A 21,825-nucleotide genomic window follows, 5' to 3' on the forward strand; every position below is an offset into this window, starting at 1 on the left:
TCTGAAGTTTGTGATAATTATTTCTCATTGTAAATTCACAGTCTTATATTTAGACTTAAACATTAACCTCTTGAACTAATTAACCTCTGATATAGCTCAAGAAAAAAAAAATATGACTTCTGAGCCTAACAAATAAAGGCCAAATTTTGCACTACATAAACCAAGGTTATCTTGTGCAGCCTCTTGAGTGAGACTATGAGCTGTTGTCTGAGTGTCACATATTCCTTTTCCAATTACATCATATGCTATTATCAAGTGCTGAGCCTTCTTAATTTCTACACTAGAATGCAACATTAGTAAATTAGTGTAATCTATTAATCCTGGTATTTCTATCTGTACAATAAAGATAAATTTCCTCTATCTCCCAGAATGTGTTTGAGGTTAAAATAAAATAATTAAGGTATTTTATTTTTACTGAGCTTTATACAAATATATTCATATACCAGAAAGAAATTTATAAATCATTTGGAACCTATATAAAATGTAAAATCAGGACTGAGGCTGGGTCTCAGAGGTAGAGTGTTTGCCTCACACACATGAGGCACTGGGTTCAATTCTCAGCACCACATAAAAATAAATGAATACATAAAGATATCTTGTCCATCTACAACTAACAAATTTTTTTAAAAAGTAAAATCAGTTCATGATGGTCAATTTTAGCTAAACTGTTAAATAATAACTAGTTTTGAAAAATGTAAACATTGATATAAAAATCTGTTATAATTTTATTTCCTGATTTTCTATAAGATGAAAGGAACACTCCTCATAAAAGAAAATAACTTAATTCAATACTGTCCAACACCTAATATGATAACCATAATTCTTCATTCAACTATTAAACACCACAAATTCACAGTTTTCTTTGTTTAGCTTTTTTCAAATTACATGGTTTTAAATCACTTGTTCTATGTTACAAAACTGAGAGCCCTTCAGTCAAGGAAACCTCTATTTTTAGAACTACACCTGAAAGAGTGGGGAATAATATACTTCCTGTTTGTCACTACTATAACACAGGAGGTTTGGAGGATTAGGATAATGATCCTTTGACTATCAATATAGTTACTTCAGCTGCTCTGACAGAACTACTTCTCAAAGGGATTAAATTTTTTGAAAACTGAGAAATTAAAATATAATAATAAGAACAATAAAAGTATTATTGCTAACATTCAAATAAACAGTTTATTTTCATTACTAAAATGAATTACAGAAATTTTAGATTATCTGAAATTATACTGGCTAGTGACAATAAGAAATAATAAAATCCTAGATCCGGGCACTTTCAACTTAGGCCTCGATTGTCTTTCTACTCTTACCCTCCAGAAAGACACTTCCAAAGCCTATTGCTTTCTAAGTAAATTACTTTTTGCTCCCTATACATTTTCAACATTTCAGCCTGGGTCTTTATGCCCACTCCACACCCCACAAAGAATATCCTGCCTATCTCTATTTGTCATGAATTCATAAACAATTCTCTTGATTACCAAATAGGTATTGAATAGCTGTTCCATATATTATGTTCCATATATTATGCCAATTTATGGGTAAACAAAATATAAATAACACATTATTCCAATTTATAGATCTATCTCAAATATTACCTCCCTGCTGATGTCTACCCTGAATCTTTTCCTCATAAATCAGACCTCGTCAAAACATTCATAACACTTGTTACCTGCACTTACTTTTTATTTTGTGGTAACTTGTGTACATGCCACACCTCTCCATGGGTTCAGTGAAGAAAGGGGACATCTTAAGGTCCGTCGTATATCTTTTGCAAGGGTTACTACAGAATAGGTATTCTGTAAACACTTGCATAATCTTTAAATTACCTTAGTTGAAAAGCATGCCCTTCTCATAATTTTAATTTGTACATTTCCTATTTTTCAAAGAGGAGTCTCTGGAGTCAGATAACTGAGCTTTGAAATTTGGCTCTATCAATACATCACTTCTGCACCTGGATTATTTCCTTCATCTTGCATTGTCTTGGTACCATCATTTGTAAATGATAAAAGTACCCTTATCTCATGGGGTTGTAGTGATGATTCAATGCATTAATATGTGTAAGAGGCTTTGAATACTGCCTGTTATAGAGTAAGTACTTAATAAGTGCTAGTTAATGCTTTTGTTATCCAAACAATATTCTTGTCTTGGTAATTTCTCAACTTCCTGTAGAATCTGCTAAATTTATAAAATATGCTGTATTATATGTATTCTCCATCTTCATTATTCCCAGATTCTGTATTTGCCTACTTGCTCAAATTTATTTGAAACCCACAAATCCATACCAATGGTGCTTTCATAGACATTTGTAGACACACACAGAGTGATGGCAAGAAATTTGAGTTACTGTAAAATCATGTTCAGCTACATTCAAACACGGTGATCACACTGCCTTGTTTCAGCTCTCACAGAGCAAAAAAGAGGACAGAGATGGCAAGGATCAGAGTGCAATGTAGTGCAAGGAGCTCAGAATTTCAACTCTGGCACCTGTTAATGGGGCAGCTTCAGGATAATCACATCTAAACTTTAACTTCTCAAAAAAACAAACAAAAAAATGGAATCTGCTAGCATGAATTGCTTTTAAGATTAAAGATTACAATCCATGTGATACATTTCCTACCAGGAGCACTTATTGACTAAATAATTCCCCCAAACTGGAATATAACTCAAGTGAATAAAAAGAATCAACCACATTTTTTTCTAATTTAAATTTACAAAATTTCTTGTTCAGAATTTTATAATCATGGCTAAAATAAAAAGAAATACATTTAGTTGGAGGAAAAAGGATAAAGATCCTAGTTATAAAAATAGATTCTCCTGAGACTTTAGTTTAGCATAGGCAGATCACTTTTAAGGAGCAGAGTAATGAGTAGTATCATCTTTAAAACTATTACTACGAAATTCTCAATGTTTTTGAAATATTTTATATACTCAAAGAGTTTGTCTGAATTATGAAATTTTGGGTGCATATGCTTAAAAAAAGATAAACACCTTCATTAAAAACTTTAAAGTTAATTACAAAGCTGCTACAAGTAGGTTGACTTCCTTAAGATACACATACCATTTCATATACTTTAATTTTCTCCTGTAAGAAATTAATTTGCATTTTGAAGTCTTCTTTCTTTTTTTGATAATCTTCTAATAGATGGTCTTGTTCTTCAACCTGTTGTTGATGAGTGAGAATCTGTTGTTTGGCTTGCAGTAAATCTGCAGCTGTGTTACTGTGAGTGCTGTTTCGTAGAGTTTCACTAGCCTGTAACTTGAAAATAGAAAGAAAATATTTAAAATATTAAATTTTGAAGTGACACTTTATTGTACCCTCAGCCCACAGGGGTTCTCTGGAAACTATGCTCACTTCATAGGCTTACAATCTCAGTCAACATGTTTCCATGCTGTCAACATGCTGATAGGTCATGTGCACTTTTGGTAATGAGCCAAAGAATTTACCTTTCACATTATAAAGCTGAGAAAATAGGAGAAATAAGACAGGCAGACAGGCAGAGAAAAATGTGGACTGAAAGTTCTTCCTGGATTCTTGATGACTTTTCAAACTCTAGTTTCAATTTCTCTCAGAGTTCTGATTCTATTTCTGCCCTTAAGTTCTATAAACAAGCCTGTATTCATACCTTAAATTCCTCCCTTTTGTTTAATGCAATTAGATTATAGTTCCAACTAAAGATAAATGGAACGTATCCAGCTGTCAGTCTAGTTATAATTGAGAATCTAATTAACATAAAACCATATCAGGGTTAAAAAAAGTAGGGTGTAACTGCAGGTTAAATTTCTGCAAAAATACACATGATAAGACTTTGTAGAATTTTTAAATAGACACAGGGAAGAAGTACAAAGAAAACTGTACCATTAATAAATTGGTAGGCTTTCCTGTTTTCACCACATTACAGCAATCATTTACCTGTATAAAAACAATTTCCTGATATATTATGATAGACCAAATTTTATTTACCTAACAATAATATTTCTACTAACTGTGTATCTTTTACATCTAGGGAAAATGCCTTAATAGCAAAACAAATATGGTAATTATATTTAACTGAAGTATCTAAGAGGCATATCAAATGTCAATCATTCCTCAAACATCTAAGTTCTTACAATGCAAAAGACACTTTCATTTAAGTTAACTGAAGTTCTAAGTGCAGTTCCTATTTAGTCTTTAGAAAGATAACTAAAAGCTTCAAGTTACTAGATCTTCTTTTACAAAATGCTTCCTTAAAATTACCTAAAAATATTTTTTAAATTAAGCCTCATTTATTTTCAAATAAAACCATTTACTGGTATAAATTTAATTAAAGGCTAGTAAGCAAGCAAAGGGAAATAAAGAGGTAAAGAACACTCCCCTAAGAACTTTCCTCTGGGGATAGTACTACTGCTAGTCATGCCAATCCAGACAGATGTGGGGGCTTTCTTTAACATATCACCACTTGTCTGTAGAACAGATATTTTGTAGTAAGAGAAAGGAGGATGATAGAATATGTACATAGGGTTTAAGGAGTGGGAAATTAATTTCTTATCAATTAATCATTTAGTTGCCTTTTTACCACTAAGAGTACAAAAACCAACTTCATTCCTGCCCACATTCCTGCCCATATCTTAAGCCTTCACAATTCTATGTTAATAGAACCCAGGAGAATGAAATTGTTAACATTGAAATATGTAGGACAGACTAGTCAGAATGTCTAGTCAGAATGTTAGGATTAAGTCTGTATGAGGCATGACACATTAAAAAGTAAAAATCCTAGGACTGAAGATGTAGCCCAGTTGTAGAGCATCTGCCTAGCATGTGCAAGGCCCAATACCCACAACTGCCAAATAAAAAAAAGGGGGGGGAGGGTCCTAACTAAGAGACTTTTAAAAAATCAGTTTGATTGCTCTACTTTTATTCTAAGAATAATCTCTGAGAAATAAAGCTAAATGGAAGGCAAAAAAACAACTTTTGTTAACACATTATTGTAATTGGTGAAAAACCACAAGAATGTAGGAATACTAATTCTAGATATAAAGTCACTTGTGATAATTTTCAAATTATAATACTTCTAAATTTCAATTACTTTTTCATGACTCAGAAATGACACATTCTGATTGTAGTACACACTAAAATTTCTATTTTGAAGTAACAGTGTAATAAAATGAATATTTGTAAATATCATCAAAGATCATGTCAAATATCATGTTATCAGTATTACATAAATTATTTATCCAGTATAATAGTTATATCTAATACCTCTATAGCAAATATTCAGTTAGTTCTCCTCTAATTCAGTTTAAACATATTTATAATGCCCCACAATGAGTTGGTTAGGATCTATCTCCAAGTACTTTCTGGCCATCATGTTGCCGATTGTAGTTGTCTTGAAGTGCCTGGACTGTTATGATCTGCTCTGAGTTCGCTGTTCATCCCTGAGTGCTAGTCACAATGCAGCAGGTTGAAGACAGCCTACTGGAGGATTGTCAAAACCTTCATAACTAAGATTCTCAACTTCTTATCTAAGATTTTTTTCATAAGTTTGCAGAAGAGTTCTCAAACTTCACCTCACTCTCCTCCATTTCATTCTTCTCATCCTCATCTTTAGTTAGTTGCAGGCCTTCCCACCAAATTCCCCAAGCTACAGCATACAATACTCATCAATATACAACCTGAAAGCCCTGTTTCTCCACTCCACAAAAGCAGAGTTGATATCTGATCTTTGCTCTCATCAGTGATGAGACCTGAGTCTCCTTCAGGCAAAAGACATTTTTGACAGAAAAGTGATCTTACCTCCAGACTGGGAGGTATGATAGTCAAACAGCTCAGAAAGGCATCAGTAGTTATTGGGAGTCCTCAGAGCTTCCAGGTTTTAGAGATTTTAAGAGAATGCCTCTGACTTTTTTCCCTGTAGTTTTCTTTATTTTGTGCCAGCTCAGAAAAAAGCTCAAGGCAAATTTTAAAAATGTCTTTGTGAATGACTTTCAAGATTTTGCTCTGCTGGAGCATTTTCTTGGCAGATGTTCAGAGGCAGGTCCTCAGAGAACCACACCATGGATAAAGTTGAGATAATTCTGTTTTGCAAGTACAAGGCTAGCCTGAGCAACTTAGCAAGTCAGTTTCAAATAAAAACAGCTGGGAATGTAGCTCAGTGGTAGAGCGCCCCTGGGTTCAATCCCCAGTAACAAACACACACCCACACTCAAACAACAAAAATAAAAACTGTAATATGTTAATTTAAGAACATAGTTTTTCGAGCTGGGATTGTGGCTCAGCGGTAGAGTGCTTGCCTAGCATGGGTAGGACCTGGGTTTGATTTTCAGCACCACATTAAAAAATAATAATAAAATAAAGGCATCATGTTGTGTCCATCTACAAAAAAAAATCATATTCATTCTCTCTCTCTCTCTCTCTCTCTCTCTCTCTCTCTCTCTCTCTCTCTTAAAAAAAGGACATAGTTTTTCTATTAGAAGCCTACAATAAATTCAGACTTATGAAATATACTAAGTTGCTTAAACATTCAGAGTAAAGAATAATTTTCCATGTACTCTAAATCTGGGAGCAAAGAAATGACAATCATATCTAAAAAGAATAAGATAACAAAGTGATACTTATTGCAAACATATAAAGAAGGCAGGTATTTCTTAAGAGACCAATGCCTATTTTATAGTTTATCACCTAAAATAAAAATCATCATTGTCAGGCATGGTGATGCACACCGTTAATCCCATCTTCTCAGGAAGCTGAGACAGGAGGATCACAAGTTCAAAGACAGCCTGGGCAACTTAGTGAGAATCTATCTTAAAAAAAACTTAAAAATGGCTGGGAATGTAGCTTGGTGACAAAGTGCTTTCCTAGCATGTACAAGGCCCTGAGTTCAATGCCCAGTAACACACATGCACACACACACACACGCACAACACTACAGCAACATTAATTCCAATAAACATTTATATATATAAATGTATGTGTGTGTGTGTATACACACACACACACACACACACACACACACACACACACACTAGTATTCAAACATTTGTAAAAAGCATTACTATAAAAATCATACAAATTATAAAATTTTTACTGTGCTAAATGGCTATCTTAAAATGGTCATGGATCCTAGAAATTCAGACTCACTTTCCTAAAAACCAAATTAGGGCTGCTATATAATTAAGGATTAAGCAATTCAAACAGTTAAGACTTTAGCTAACCACTGGAAAAAGATACAGCAGTAAAATATAATTTTCAGTTTTTCAATCTATTTATATTATATTATGTTACCTTAAATTATATTAAATATATACAGAAGCATATAAATTTATAAGAAATAAAGCACAAACAATCAATAATTTCAAAAAAATATCAATTTTATTTATGACATTTTTAATTGGGATATGTTAGTCTTACCTCCGAAGTGCAATCATCTGCTGTGGTTGAAATCTCACTTTCTGTCTACAACAAAAGTAAAACATGATTACAATTATGACATTTTTCCCCTGCTAAATATCATACTTTACCAAAAAAAAAAATCTGCTTTACTAAGACATTGCTGTTAGTAACAATGATAGAAAATTCACAAAAATACTATTAAAAACGAGTAAAAATTATCCAAACCTTTAAAAATTTCATTTCATTATGAATTATAATGACTTATAATAATGCATATAAAATTTATCACAAGGCATTGTTATAAATACAAAAGTACCAAGAACTTTTACATATATAGTAGATGTCATCTGTAAGCCAAAAGCATCAAAGACACCATTCCTCTAATTGATGTAACTCTTTTAAATAAAAGTAAATCCTTAACATGCCATCAGAAAAGTTCAAGTTCTTTAAAAGAATCATCAGTTCTTGATGCTAAAAAGTCAATGACTTTGTCAAGCTTCCCTCAGGTGGATGTTAATGACTTTTCACTGCCACTACTTTCTAGTTAGAGGTAGAATGTTTTAAAATCTGGATGAATACTTACATCAACACAAAAGACCTGCTCATGCTTAAGCATTTCTTCATTGTTTAGAGTTCTCATTATTGTGGATTCAGGCATTGCAGCTGATCCAACACCCTGAGAACTATTTATGAACATCTCCTCACTCTTTGATTGATCAATATTCAAGCCATGAACATCATTTTTACTGCTTGAGGTTTTCTTCTTTTTTGGCTTCTTATGAGGGTTTTGTCCATCCAATCGAGCTCTTCTTTGTCGAAACTGGGCAAGCTACAGGAAAAAAGTATCATTAACATCAATGATAATTTTTCTTTGGGATCACTTTCTTTAAAAAATTAAACTATCACCAAAGTAAAACGATGATAATAATATAGATGACTTCACAGTTTCAGAATAACTATTGGATTGAATATTCAGGTTGTAAAGATTGTAAAACTAGGTACTTTGTGAATGAACTTATTAAATATTGAGGGGTAAGAAATGAACATATCAAGTCTAAAGAAGAGGAAATTAGCTGAGTTAGGGGAATAACTATTCTATAACTAGAATAGGGGAATAGAGGATTCACAGTATAATCTCTAGATTTAAGATTATATGAAAATACACACAAAAACAAGGAGCTCCAAACATACTTGTTCTGTTCTACTACTTTATACAAAAGATATTGTCTAAAATTATCTTTTATACAAAAAAGATAATTAGCCTATTAGCTATACAAATGCTCACTGCAACCATATTTATAGTGGGAAAAACTTACAAGTAACTTAAAATTTTAAACAGCAGTGTTTTCTACATTTTATCATTTGTCTGTCATCATCAGAATTTGTACCAAACCCTAGTCAATGATACATTATCATTTACTTAACATATTTTAAACAGTGTATTTTCTTTAAATTTATTTTAAAAGGAGATGTAATCTCTGGCATTAATTGAAAGTTAATATCACTTGTTATTTCTTTTAAGAGATAAGTTGAAAATAAAAGAAATGATAAATCTATTATTGAAATTTTAGTAAGAGGTTGCTGAAGGCTATGAAAAAAAATGGACAAAGTAAAAGACTGTTAAAGAGAGACAAGCATCAAACAGATTTTCATTATCATAAGTAGAAAGAAAACTGAAAAAGGTAAAAACTTTCTTACTATACTATCCAAAGTTTTTTAAGCCCTAAAATATTTTCTTACCACCTAAAATCAGAAGTACACATTATATACCAGGTAACACTAGAACTAATTATGGTGAACTTATATTAAAAATGCCAATGCAAGCATTTGCTATTAAAGACTTTGTGATATAATAGCAAGTATAAAGTAGTATTGTAGCATATCTATTTCTTTTCATGAAAGGAAAATTACACTTCATTTTTTAAAAGATAAGGCAAGTCTCAGGCTCATAGCTTTCAATGATTATATCCAGTATGAATTTAAACATCATTATATTCATAGACATAGGTAAATTCTGGAAAACTACAACCTTAACAACTTTTGTTTACATTTGGAGTTCAGATTACAGGTATTTTTCCTATTGCTCACTTACATTTTATTTATTTATTCTTAAGAATTTTTTTTGATGGACACTATACCTTTATTTTATTTATTTTTATGTAGTACTGAGGATCAAACCCACAGCCTTGTATATGCTAGGCAAAGGATGTATTGCTGAGCTATTACTGTATTTTTTTAAATACAGTAAGTTTTCTGATTTTTATATAAAGCAACTACTTACAAAGACTTAAAGTTAATTTGAGCTCTGGAATCACTCTTAAGAGGAGAAAAAAGAAGACCACATGTAAGTTCCTTTCTGCCTTAAAAAGAGGAAATATATGCCTAGAATTACCCAAACTATTAACCAGACCACTTACAAAGACAGCAAATAAATTTCTTATTATCTAAAGTACTAAAGCAATCTTTCTAATGTTACTATCAAATATGTGGCAAATACATTATTTATAAATAACATTTTATACTTAAATTATCTGCTGTAGATGAAGCAAAGCATATAAACAAGTTCTATTCCCTTAATAAAGATATTTAATTCATAAGTCAGAAATAGCTCATGATTATACTTACAGAGTATAAAAATATATCACATTTAACATTTTTCCCAGTTATTTAGTAACTACGCAGTGTGTTGAGGAACAGGTGCACGACCAGTTGCCTCTATTTTCACATTATTAAGCTGCTGGAATGTACTTGAACTACTTAGAGCATAGCAGATCATTCTTAAAAATAAACTAACTAGAATATTGGCAAATACTTTATCTATAAATAGAATCAGAAATCCAGGAACATTATTTAAAAGCATCCCTTAGAGAGAATGCATTGCCAAAAAATAAATACTAATAATGACATTTATAATATTTATACTCAATTTCAGAAACTTCTTGAAATATCACGTTTCTGCATCAGAATATATTTAGTCATCAAAATTCATCAAGGCAAAGATGAAGATTTTGCTTAAAATTCCAAGTGTTAGATTATATCAATAATTTATATCTAATATTTATTCAAATGTCAAATATATAACAAAGGAAAAAAATATTATCTTTGCATTATAGAAAGAATGACTTAGATCTGGGGATGTGGCTCAGTGGTAGAGTGCTTGCCTAGCAAGCACACAGGGCCCAGGTTCAACCATCAGCACAAAATGAAAGATAGATAAATAAAGAATGGAAAGTTTGATTTAAACAACAACAACAACAACAAAATAACAACAACAACAAAAAAAAAAACTTCAAAATACGAATATCTGTTACTAAATGCAAAAAGAAGCACACAGATATGGAATAAAAAGTAGAAATAGTTCCATTATAGTATTTAGAATGAATCACTTCTACAAACATAATTAAAGATACTGTTCTAGGCCTATACTACTCATTATGTGAGTCATATTATTTTTTCAGAAAAATTAACCAGAAGGTAAACCCCATGAGGGCAAGGACTTTTTTTCCTCCCTACTTCCATATATTAAAAGCCTAGAGCAATATTAAATAAATATATGTTGAATTTTTTATCTATTTTTTAAAAAGATGTTAGAGTCTGTAAACAAGTCTCGATGGGCGCCTGGCATTTTGCCAGAGGGAGTGGTTTGTGAAATAACACCAGTGAGCCATTAAGTGTGGAGATTCCTGATTGGTTGACTGCCATATCTAGTTTATGTTAATTAGATAAGCTGTGTGGAATGTATAAATACCGCTCCTGTCCTACAATAAACGGCTCCCATTCCTGCTGTATCAACGTACACAAGTTGTTCGTCATCCCCCAGCTAGTTTGCTGTAGCCGGACTGTGGCAAAAAGAAAGAGAGAGAGAGAGAAAGAGAGAGAGAGAGAGAGAGAGAGAGAGAGAGAGAGAGAGAGAGAGAGAGAGAGAGAGAGAGAGAATTTTAATATTTATTTTTAGTTATCAGCAGACACAACATCTTTGTTTGTATGTGGTGTTGAGGATTGAACCCGGGCCATGTGCATGCCAGGCGAGTGTGCTACCACTTGAGCCACATCCCCAGCCCCTATGTTGAATTTTTTAAAAGGATAATTTATCTTTTATTGAAAAGTCACCACACTAAGCAAGATCATATAAAAGGCATACCTAATTCTACTTTATTAAAATGTTCCATGGTTTCAAAATTAAAATGAACAATTTTCAAATTACTTGAATCACTCTTAAGAAGTAAAAGATAAAAGAATGAGAGTAAGTGAATTTCTTTGTTCCTTAAAAAAAGGAAATATATGATTGGAATTACTGTAACTATTAAATAGACCAACTACAAAAATGGCTAATAAATGAATAAGAACATAAAAACAATCCTTCTCACTATAACCTCCCTCCTCCACCAAGAAAACCAAAACAGAACAAAAAGTTTCTCATAAAAAATAATATCCATAATAGCTTTCTGGTAAGACTACTGTTTTATAAAAATGTGAAAGGGATAAGATTGTATCATGTATTCAATTATTTATAGCTATTTAGTTTTATTTTAAATTTGAAAAATGGCAAGCTAGCAGATAAGCAAAAAAATCTGAATCAATTAGATAACCATCTGATACTGAAATGATGCACTTTAAATTACTGAGAAAACATTTATTCTAAAACATGCTGAAAATTCAGACTACAGCCATCTGTGTTTGTCATTTGGAAGCCAATTATAAAAGTGTTAACATATGTAGTCACAGAAATAGTTGCAAGATGTACTGGAAAGATATTATGTTCACATATTTATCTTTCAAAAGTAGACCAGATCACAAGTAAATGTCTTATCTTGACCAGAACATGAATAAACAACTGAATATAAATATATTGAGTTCCTTAAATTCAATATTTATAATTTTATAAATGATCATTCTCAATAAAACAATACATTTTCAAAATGTTACATATAAAAACATGCCAAGTTTTTATAATGTTCCTTCAAAAATAAATGACTAATTGAAGTCTGTTTAGGTTTTTGTGTGTACATTGACTATTTACTACATGCCAGGCACTGTGCTAGACATCAGTGAAACACATGGCCCCAAAAGTAGAACTTCACAGTATAATGCCAAACTCTATTATTAAATGGAGTGAGAAATAAGGGTTACAGCAATTTCTTAAGCCTGGCAATCGTTCATATATACATATATGGACAGCAAGAAGAGAGAGAAGAGGTGTATTGTGTTATAGGAAACTGTATTGTCCTGATTTTCTTTAAAAAGGACTTCCGAAAGAGATGTGTTGTAGTTTTATGCCTGGAAAGCATAAAAATTGGATTTATGTCTGGTTGTAAGTATATAGTTCAGTTATTTAACAAATAATTATTGACTGCCTATCATGAGCTATGACAGGGCATGTAGTGATAAATAACACATATGAACTCTCATGAATTGCAATCCAGTAAGAAAGATAATATTAAACAAAAAAGAAATATGTACATTCAAGTTATAAACAGTGCTTTGAAGAGAAAGTATATGCATTAAAGACAGCATACAATGGAAATTCAATTTGTGGGACTGTGGGCATAGGTCAGAAAATATCTTACTGCGACAAAAATGTAGAAGCTGATATATAAAAATCAATTTGTTAGGGGCTGGGGTTGTGGTTCAGCGGTAGAGCACTCACCTAGCACATGCGAGGCCCTCAGCACCCATAAAAGTAAATAAACAAAATAAATGTATTGTGTAGAAATAAAAAAATATTTTAAAAAAATCAATGTTACCTGATCAATATTATAATCAGTGGCAAGACAAAACAGAACTAGAGTATCTGACTCCAAATCCAACCTTTCATTATACTAATTTGCTTTCTATGTATTTTTAGGTTCTTTTTCATTGTATTTCACAATCCTAGAACATTAATTTTAAAGCATGAACAAATGAAATTGCCAAACTGACAAGTGTTTTTTGATGAGAGGAAAAACAAACGTGAAAATGCACATACCTCAAAGAGAATGTTACAAAAATATGTAATCTGGTAATCTCTATAGTATTTAAAAATAACTATAAAAAGTGATTTTTATGTTTTTCCTGTAGAAAATGGAAGAAATCCCAAATAATTCTAATTATGGTGACTATTTGTTCTTTGCAGGGCTGTCATTAAGCCTTTTTAATATTTCTTTATGGATGATAAACAAGAAGCTATATACACTACCACAGAAAAACTTTGGTGGCCTAACCTTGGAAACAAAAAGATTATAACGACTAACCTAAAAACCAGCTGAAGAAGGGCAAATGAGAGCAAAGATAAAAGCAACATTTTAGGATGCTCTGAATCATATTTTCCAAAATAACAAAAAGGTACAAACCAGGCCTAGGAGAATGCCTGTAGTCCCAGCTATTTGAGAGGATGATGCAGAAGGACCTCTTGAATGTAAGAGTTTGTGGTCAGCCTCAGAATTAGCAAGACACACCCCCCGTTCAAAAAAAAAAACAAACAAAAAAAACTGTAAGAAAAAAATAGTGTTAAATAAAACTAAGGAAATCAAGAATGGAAAAGACCATAAGACTTTAAATCATTGAGCAACCAAACCTATTTATAGCCTATAATCTCATTCAATTCGATCACCTTCATGTTTAAAAAGAAAACAGATTCTTTAGCTTAAGGAATCATCTTAATTTTGTGTACTTCATGGCCTGGGTATACAGACAACCCAAATATTTCTTGAATTTCAAAACAATATGGACTACATATAATATAGTGCTGAGCTGTCATATAGTACTAGCTATGTGACAGTGGACAAGCCACTTTACATCAGGAGAATTCAGTTTCTTCAACTGTATAATGAAGAGATGCATTAGAAGGATCATTTAAAATTTCCTCCAGGTCTTGAGGTTTTTTGAGAAAATTTTTCAATTATTTCCTTTCCTTTCTCCTTTCTTTACCTGCAATTCTAAGGAAACCAGCATTTTACTTATGAAAATTTGTAAACTGTTGCTTGAAAATACAAGTCAACAAAAAGTATATAGCTATTACTAAATAATCCCAACTGAAAAATGGTATAGGATACAGAGAAAGTGGAATGATTCAGTGTTCAGAACGAATCACATCTAAGTACATAAAATTACCAAAACATTATTTTATTCTCATGTTATTAAGTATCATTCAGAACAAATTACTAGAAAGTTCCATAAAGGAGGGGATTTTTAATAAAAATCAATCATTATACACTCCAGGTCTAGAACAGTGACTGCATATAAGCTCTGAATAATTGCTAAATTTTTAAAAACTGATTTTTTGTGAAAGAGGCACCTCTAGGCATTAATTATAGGCATTATTTCTCAGAACTTCAGAACTCCTACATAGTTTCTTTAACCAAAAACAAACAAACAAACAAACAAAAAAAACCCTAAGATGATATATTCACGTCCATGGCTACACATGGCTATAATTACTTAATGCAATGTAATGTTATGCAGCTGTCAAAAAATATTTTCAAAAAATTCTAATGTGGGAAAATGTTCTCAGTATAAAGCTGGGTAAAATAAGAGCACAAAACTGCATAAAATGAATTAAGTGGAGTTTTAAAATATATTTGTGCATATAAACAAACTATTAAAAATTAAAACAAATTATTAAAAATAATTACTTGTAGATTATGAGACTACAGGTAATTTTTTTCTTCTTTGAAAGATATTTACTGCCTTCTACCCCTACATATCTTTAAGGAATATTCACTGATAATATTATCATGGCTCCATATGTTACTATAACTATTTTTTATGGTGCCTATGTTTTCCATTTACATCTGCTTATTTTATACATATAGATGCATGTAAGTATATATGCATGCACAGAGAGATCTCTGTATCTAATATGCACATATAAACATATACAACAAAAAACTTAGGTCATGAAACAATCTTTTTAGTTTCTTCCATGAATCAATACAATGATATTAGCACTAGAATTCCAAGACAGAGTGAGGAACAAAGTGATAAATGCTAAAGCAGTGGCTACAGTTTCATATTGGAGTCTCATTTCATTTTACTATCACATTGGTTCCTATGTTTATGATGAAAACCAAGAGTGTTTTCTTTTTAGCCTGAAGTCAACTGAATCCAGTACTCCTGGCTCTAGAGCAATCCAAATCAATGTGAGAGTTTCATTTCAGATGCTTGATAGAAAATGTCTAGCAAGAAAAATCATTTACAATTGCTGCTTGGGATAGTGTACTCAGTCTTTGTATGCTTATGTCTCAGGCTGTCTTCTCCCGCCACTGCCATTCCACCACCAATAATAACTATTTTCTTAAAGAATAATAAAACTATATACCTACTAAAAATCACATCCAAAAGAATAATAAAATAACCTGCATGACAGTGAAATGAAGCAGAGGTAGGTGGTATCAGATACCACCTACTGTCACTGTCATGCAGGTTATTTTATTATTTATTAATTTTTAAGTCTAGGTTATAAGTGATTCCTTCTGGTAAGCATATAGTTTTGGCAGGAAATATCAACTCAAAAATATAAGAACTGGGCTGGGGTTGGCTCAGTGGTAGAGCACTTGCCTTGCACGTTGTGAGGCACTGGGTTTAATCCTCAGCACCACAGGAAATAAATAAAGATATTATGTTCATCTACAACTAAAAAAAAAAAATAGAAAAAAAATAAAGGAACTGCTACCTCTGTTCAGTTCAGTGATCCATGTTAATGGTCAATGGGTATCCAGTGTTCATCAATAGTTCCCAGGGATGTCTGTTTGATGATTTAAATAATGAAACCATGTAGATAATATTAACAAATACAAGTTTTGCTTTTTTCATTTTTTTATTTTTTAGTTGTAGATAAACACAATTCCCATTTTATTAAGCTATTTTTATAAACCCAGTGCCTCATACCTGCTAGCCAATTGCTGTACTAATGAGCTACAACCCCAGCCTCACCAGGTTGCTTTTGATTTCACTCCCTCTTTCTACCTCATTTTCAAAGACACTCTCTAGTACTCAAGGACTAAGGGAACACAGGATTCATGATTTCTATCCAACTCTAAACCCTTGGCACTTGCAGACAAAACCTAACACAGTAGAAGTATTTGTAACAGTAACAAAACTGGAAATGACCTAAATGCTCACTGATGAGAATGGACACTGAGATAAATTTCTATAAGGGAATACTATCACAGGAGTGAAAATGCTCTAATGATATTGAACAAAAGGAAAATCACTGAAGACTTCACATAATGACACCACTAAGTTCAAAAACAGAAAACTAAGTATAGTTTATGTACACATATGTGCTATAAAAAGCAAGGTGATGATAAATTCAGAACTATAGTTAGCTCAGGTGCTAGGGGTGGAATTAGATAAAGATTTTAATGCATTGGTACATGAATGTTTTTAATCTAAGTGATAGGTGTAGAGGTCTTTTTTTCACTTGTTTTAATATTATATATATATTTACCATGCATTCTTCTGTAGGTGAAATACTGAAGTACTTTTAAAGTATGTAGAACTTCCTTCTGAGGGAACTGGCCAGTACTTACAACTTCTACCATCCATGACATCTGTTTTCACCCTCTTTTGATAAGAGGAGTGAATCAATTAGATCCTTCTCTTGAAAGTAGGGAACAAGGAAGTAGCAGAGCTCTCCAGAAAGGTTATAGAGAAGAGATATCTTGTATGAAGGATTCTAAAATTAGTGCATAATTTGATCCTCATGTAATTACAGCCACACCACTAAAATGACCTCTAAATTACAGTACACATGATCATCCTACAAGATAAATTGCAGCCCAAGACACTTTTCTCTATATCCAATACAGCCAGTTTTCCTTCTGGCATTAAATAATCCTTATAGAAGCACACCAAGTAAAGTACCTGGCTTATAAGAAATCATAATATATAATCACTCAAGTATTGCAAAATCATGCAAAGTGGCTCTATCAATGGGTTTTAAACTTTTCTGCTCTTTGAAAATCTTTTTAAAATAGTGAGACTTTCTGATTTTGGCATGGGGTGTGTTCTAAACAGTAAAAAGAACTTTTAAAAAGCTTACCAGGAGCTTCAAGTGTACAGCAAAATTTGGGAACCACCGGATAGTGGTTTATTTTATGAGATTTGCTTCCACTGTTTATATATTAGGTTTTTTTTTGCCTTTTAAAAAAATTTTAAAAAATGTATTTAATGGGAAACCATTCCACTATATAGCATAGGTTTGAAAATTCATCCTATAATTTTTGTTCATACACAAACTGATGTGTAAATAAAGGAAGTTAATATACAAAACTATGGAAATGAGATAAGAAATGGTGGCAAGAATGGCATCAGTTTCCCATGGCTTTTCAGATTCTCTGAGGCCCTACTACACTTCTCCGTCCTTCCTCTGAAATCTCTGCATTTTTACAACAACCCTCTCTTACCTCATCTTAACTAATCTTAGTTTTTGTTTTGAAACAAAGAAGTCCTACCAGAATTAGACTGTTTATATTCAGCAATCTTAATCAAATCAATACTTCATTTAAAAGAAATGATAGTTTTATTGCTTCATTTGTACAACAGTAACACATACCTACCACCTGGTGGCAGCATACCTACCTAAAAATAATAAATTATTTGGAAAGAACCCTTTCAGAGGTTAAGATATATCACACTTAAAAAAAAAAAGTTTTCTGCTATATTTAGGTTAAAATTCATACTACTTTTAAGTGATACATACAGCCCCTCATTATCTGATCCCAGCATATTTCTCTACTCTAGTTTTCTGCTATATAGCTTTAATCTTCTAAATTCCAACATGACAATGATTTTAAGAATGGCTAATAATTCTTTAAGACTTTTTACAGCCTGACAAAATTCTAAAGTATTTTATACTAAAAGGCTAAATCTTCACATCAACCCCAGTACCAACATTTACAGATGAGTTACTGAGTTACAGAGAGGTTAAGTATAACTTTATAAAGACATATAGCCACTAAATGACAAAGTCACACTTGATCCCAAACAATCTGGGTTAGCCACTATAGGTTATACTTTTCTCCACAAAATTTTTGAAAAATTCCACTCAGATGTCTCATAAGGAACTTCTAATACAAAATATCCCAAACTGATTTCCCAATCTTGCCTGAAGTCAACAACTGAGACTGTTCTTCTTTTTCTCTTAGTGATAACACCAACCTTCTATCCATGTTCTCTCTTTTACCAACCAATCACATTCTGATTTTATCCTCTCTATATTTCTTGATTATCCCCACACTTTCACTCCTATTTCACTGTCTCAATTGTAGTTCAACAGCCTCTAAATAGTTTTACCGTCAAGTCTATCCTAGATACAGCTGCAAAATGGATCAATCTGAAACTCAATCTTTTTAAGTATCAGTTAAAAATAATTTTTTAAATGCAAAAATTTAAATGAATGAATGTATATGTAACCATATTACTCATTGTCTTAAAACCCATCAACATATCCCACAACCTTCAGGATAAAAATCTCCTTAACATGAAATTCAAGACCCTCAGGATAGAGCCCAGACCTACCTTCTTTAGCTTCATCTCTTGCCCTATCTTGCTTATACCTTTATACTCCAATAATACCAAGCTCTTGTACAACTTCCCCCAAGGAAGTCAAACTGTTCCACACCTCAGTGCTTTACTCTTCCTGTCTCATTTTCCTGAAGTTTCTACCCACACCTCTCTCCTTTTTCACCAAGTTTTTCTCAAAACTTCAAGGCTTCATTCAGAGTTTATCCATGCAAGAAGCCTTCTCTAACTGCCAAATGGAATCAGATATTCCTCCCTTGTGTTTTTCATAGAGCCAGAATAATATTACACTCCTAAATTTATAAATATCTGTTTTTGTTTCTGCCTACTAACTAAATGAAGCTTGTATTTAGCAGATTTAATGTCTTTCACATTCTACAGTCTAGCACAAGATATAACAAGCAATAAGTGCACAAATGTATTTATCAAATGAGTAAATAAATGATTATCTGCACTTCACTTACTGTATTGTGATTGACTTTCTACTCTATTAGAATGTGAAAATATTAGGCGCAGGCCTGTGGGTTTTTTATCTCTGAATCTACACCGACTTGCATGGAGGTCAAATAAACATTAAATAGATTAATAAGACTGAAAATACCTGAGTAACAAAATGAAAGGAACATTTTAAGATCAAGACAGTGACAATGTACAGAATCAACTTGAGAAAATTAACAGAGTCAAAAAAAAAAAAAAAAAGCACATTAAAGGAGAGTTAGGCCTGATTTTTTTAGAGTGTGAGATAGGAATAGAATGAAGCAGATTTTGAATTTAAAAAAAAATTAGGTTTGGAATTTGGCTATGAGTATAAAAAAATAATCCCATAATGTTCAAACGATTTTTCAACCAAGATGCATCCCAAAATAGATACTACTGTGCATAGAAAATATGATGGTGTGTGAGACAGAGAAAACTAAAACATTAAAACAATTTAAGTTCATATCCTAGGAAAAAAATAAGTATAGACTCTTCTTTCATAAAATTAAAATCTTGAGGGCTATATAAAATATTATTTCATCCTTTTAATTTACAAAAAATAAATATCATATACAAAAATAAATCTCAAATTAAACTTTTTCTGTCAAATTTTATTTTAAAAATTGGTATTGATTGTTTGAAGCAGAAAAATGAAAGTCATTAGAAATACTCAGACATGTAGTTCACTAAAAAGGAATTTATGCAAGTCAAAAGTAAACATTAGTTTGAAAAATATAAAAGATTTCACACCAAAAATATTTATCTATTAGTAGAAAATAGAATTTCTGTGACTTTTAGCTAAAACCCATTATTTCATTTAAAAAATGTCCTGCTAGTGCACATTTGTTAATGCAATTTTTACAACTTTTCTAATACCTTGATCTTTAGAGCATCTACTAATTTATTCAACTTTCAAGGAATCAACATATACACATGCACTCAATAAAATATCAATGATGCGGGAAGTTAACTGAGATCATTGACCACACCTATGGCAACAACCCCCACATCTCCATCACACACTTTTCACACATTAAATTTGATTCTTGAACTAGTATTTTATTTATAATTGGTTCCTTTTTCTATCTTCCCTGGGGAAAACAACTAGTAAAGAAAGACCGACTTGAATAAAACTGAGACCTCTGAGGAATAAATAAAACCTAATTACTGAGCCCCCACAATGAACAATCCTTAGAAAACAACAAGGAATTTTATAGTATATGCAATATCAAGAAATAGAAGACCTAGCATGCATGAGCCTCTGGGCTCAATCCCAGGGTTGCTGAGGGGTTAGGGAGTGGCTAGAGAAAGAAACTGTAGATCTTGTTAGTTTTTCAGAAATCTGTAAGTCAGAACATCTAATCAATCAATACAATTTATAAAGTCAAATTTTTAAACAGGACTTTGTATAATATATAGAGTAGTTCTAAATCATCAAAATAACTTGAGGCTCTAAAAAATGATCTCTAAAAGGGGAAACACATCAACACACACAAAAAAATCTTATAATTACACAAAAAATTTAGATTACATAAAAATCAGAGCAAACAGTAACCCAAAAGAGGAAAGCAACTGCAAACAAGCATTACATTGTTCGTGTAAGATAAAGGAATTTTACATAGAACAAAAGAATATAGATTTAAATAAATAACCTAGGAAAAACTACTCCTGGAACAATGCTAAATTTATGAACAGTCTTAACGTTTAGCACTTTTGAACAGTGTAAAACCCATGAACAAATTAACCAAGCTTTAGGAGGTGTACCTAAATGGGCATTAAATATCCTAAGTTCTATTTTGGTGAAAACTACCACAAAAAGTAAAAGGGAAGTCAATATGACAATAAAAATCCTTTCTACTAGGTAGAGTACATACACATGTCTATTGTGTTCACACAGAAAAATGACACGGCTTTTTGTTATGGAAGACTAAGTCATTTTTCCCAAAAAAACTGATATGTATTGGTAATGATCAAGCCAAAAGGCCAACAGGTGCCCATTTGACCAGCTGGACAAAGAATGGAATGACTCACTGCACCACAAAAAAACTCAAACTTCACCATCACGCTGTAATCAACTCACCAACAGCTTATTCAAAGGAAGTTCCAGTTTAAATTTTGGTGAGCCAAACAAGCTTAAAAGAAAAAAAAAAGAGATGGAAGATATCCCACTGGAAATGTGTATTTCTGTCTGCTCCTCTCTTGTACATGATCATACATGCTCTCTTGCTTGATGCATATATATATATATATATATATATATATATATATATATATATATATATATATATATATAAATATGTAAAACAAATTCCTAACAACCAAATTACAAGATAGGTAAAGGACTTGAATAGTCTGATGATCTACAAATGGCCAAAAAGCATACAAAAAAGACACTCAGTGTCATTAGTCATCAAGAAAACAAGAATTAAAACCACAGTGGGAAATCCCTTTTTGCCCACTAGAATGGCTATGATTTT

The 21,825-nt window shown here is 31.9% G+C and overlaps 1 protein-coding gene across 1 annotated transcript in view; it reads right to left on the reverse strand.

The window, feature by feature from the left end:
• Nucleotides 1-21,825, reverse strand: part of LOC143385830 (A-kinase anchor protein 9-like) — a 108,014-nt gene that overhangs the window by 60,600 nt on the left and 25,589 nt on the right. Inside the window, 4 exon segments of the mRNA XM_077107906.1 lie at nt 3,062-3,259; nt 3,860-3,913; nt 7,388-7,432; nt 7,953-8,198. Of these exon segments, the coding sequence (XP_076964021.1) occupies nt 3,062-3,259; nt 3,860-3,913; nt 7,388-7,432; nt 7,953-8,198 (543 nt within the window).

This window comes from Callospermophilus lateralis (genome assembly GCF_048772815.1).
Source record: "Callospermophilus lateralis isolate mCalLat2 chromosome 11 unlocalized genomic scaffold, mCalLat2.hap1 SUPER_11_unloc_3, whole genome shotgun sequence".
Lineage (NCBI taxonomy): Eukaryota > Metazoa > Chordata > Mammalia > Rodentia > Sciuridae > Callospermophilus > Callospermophilus lateralis.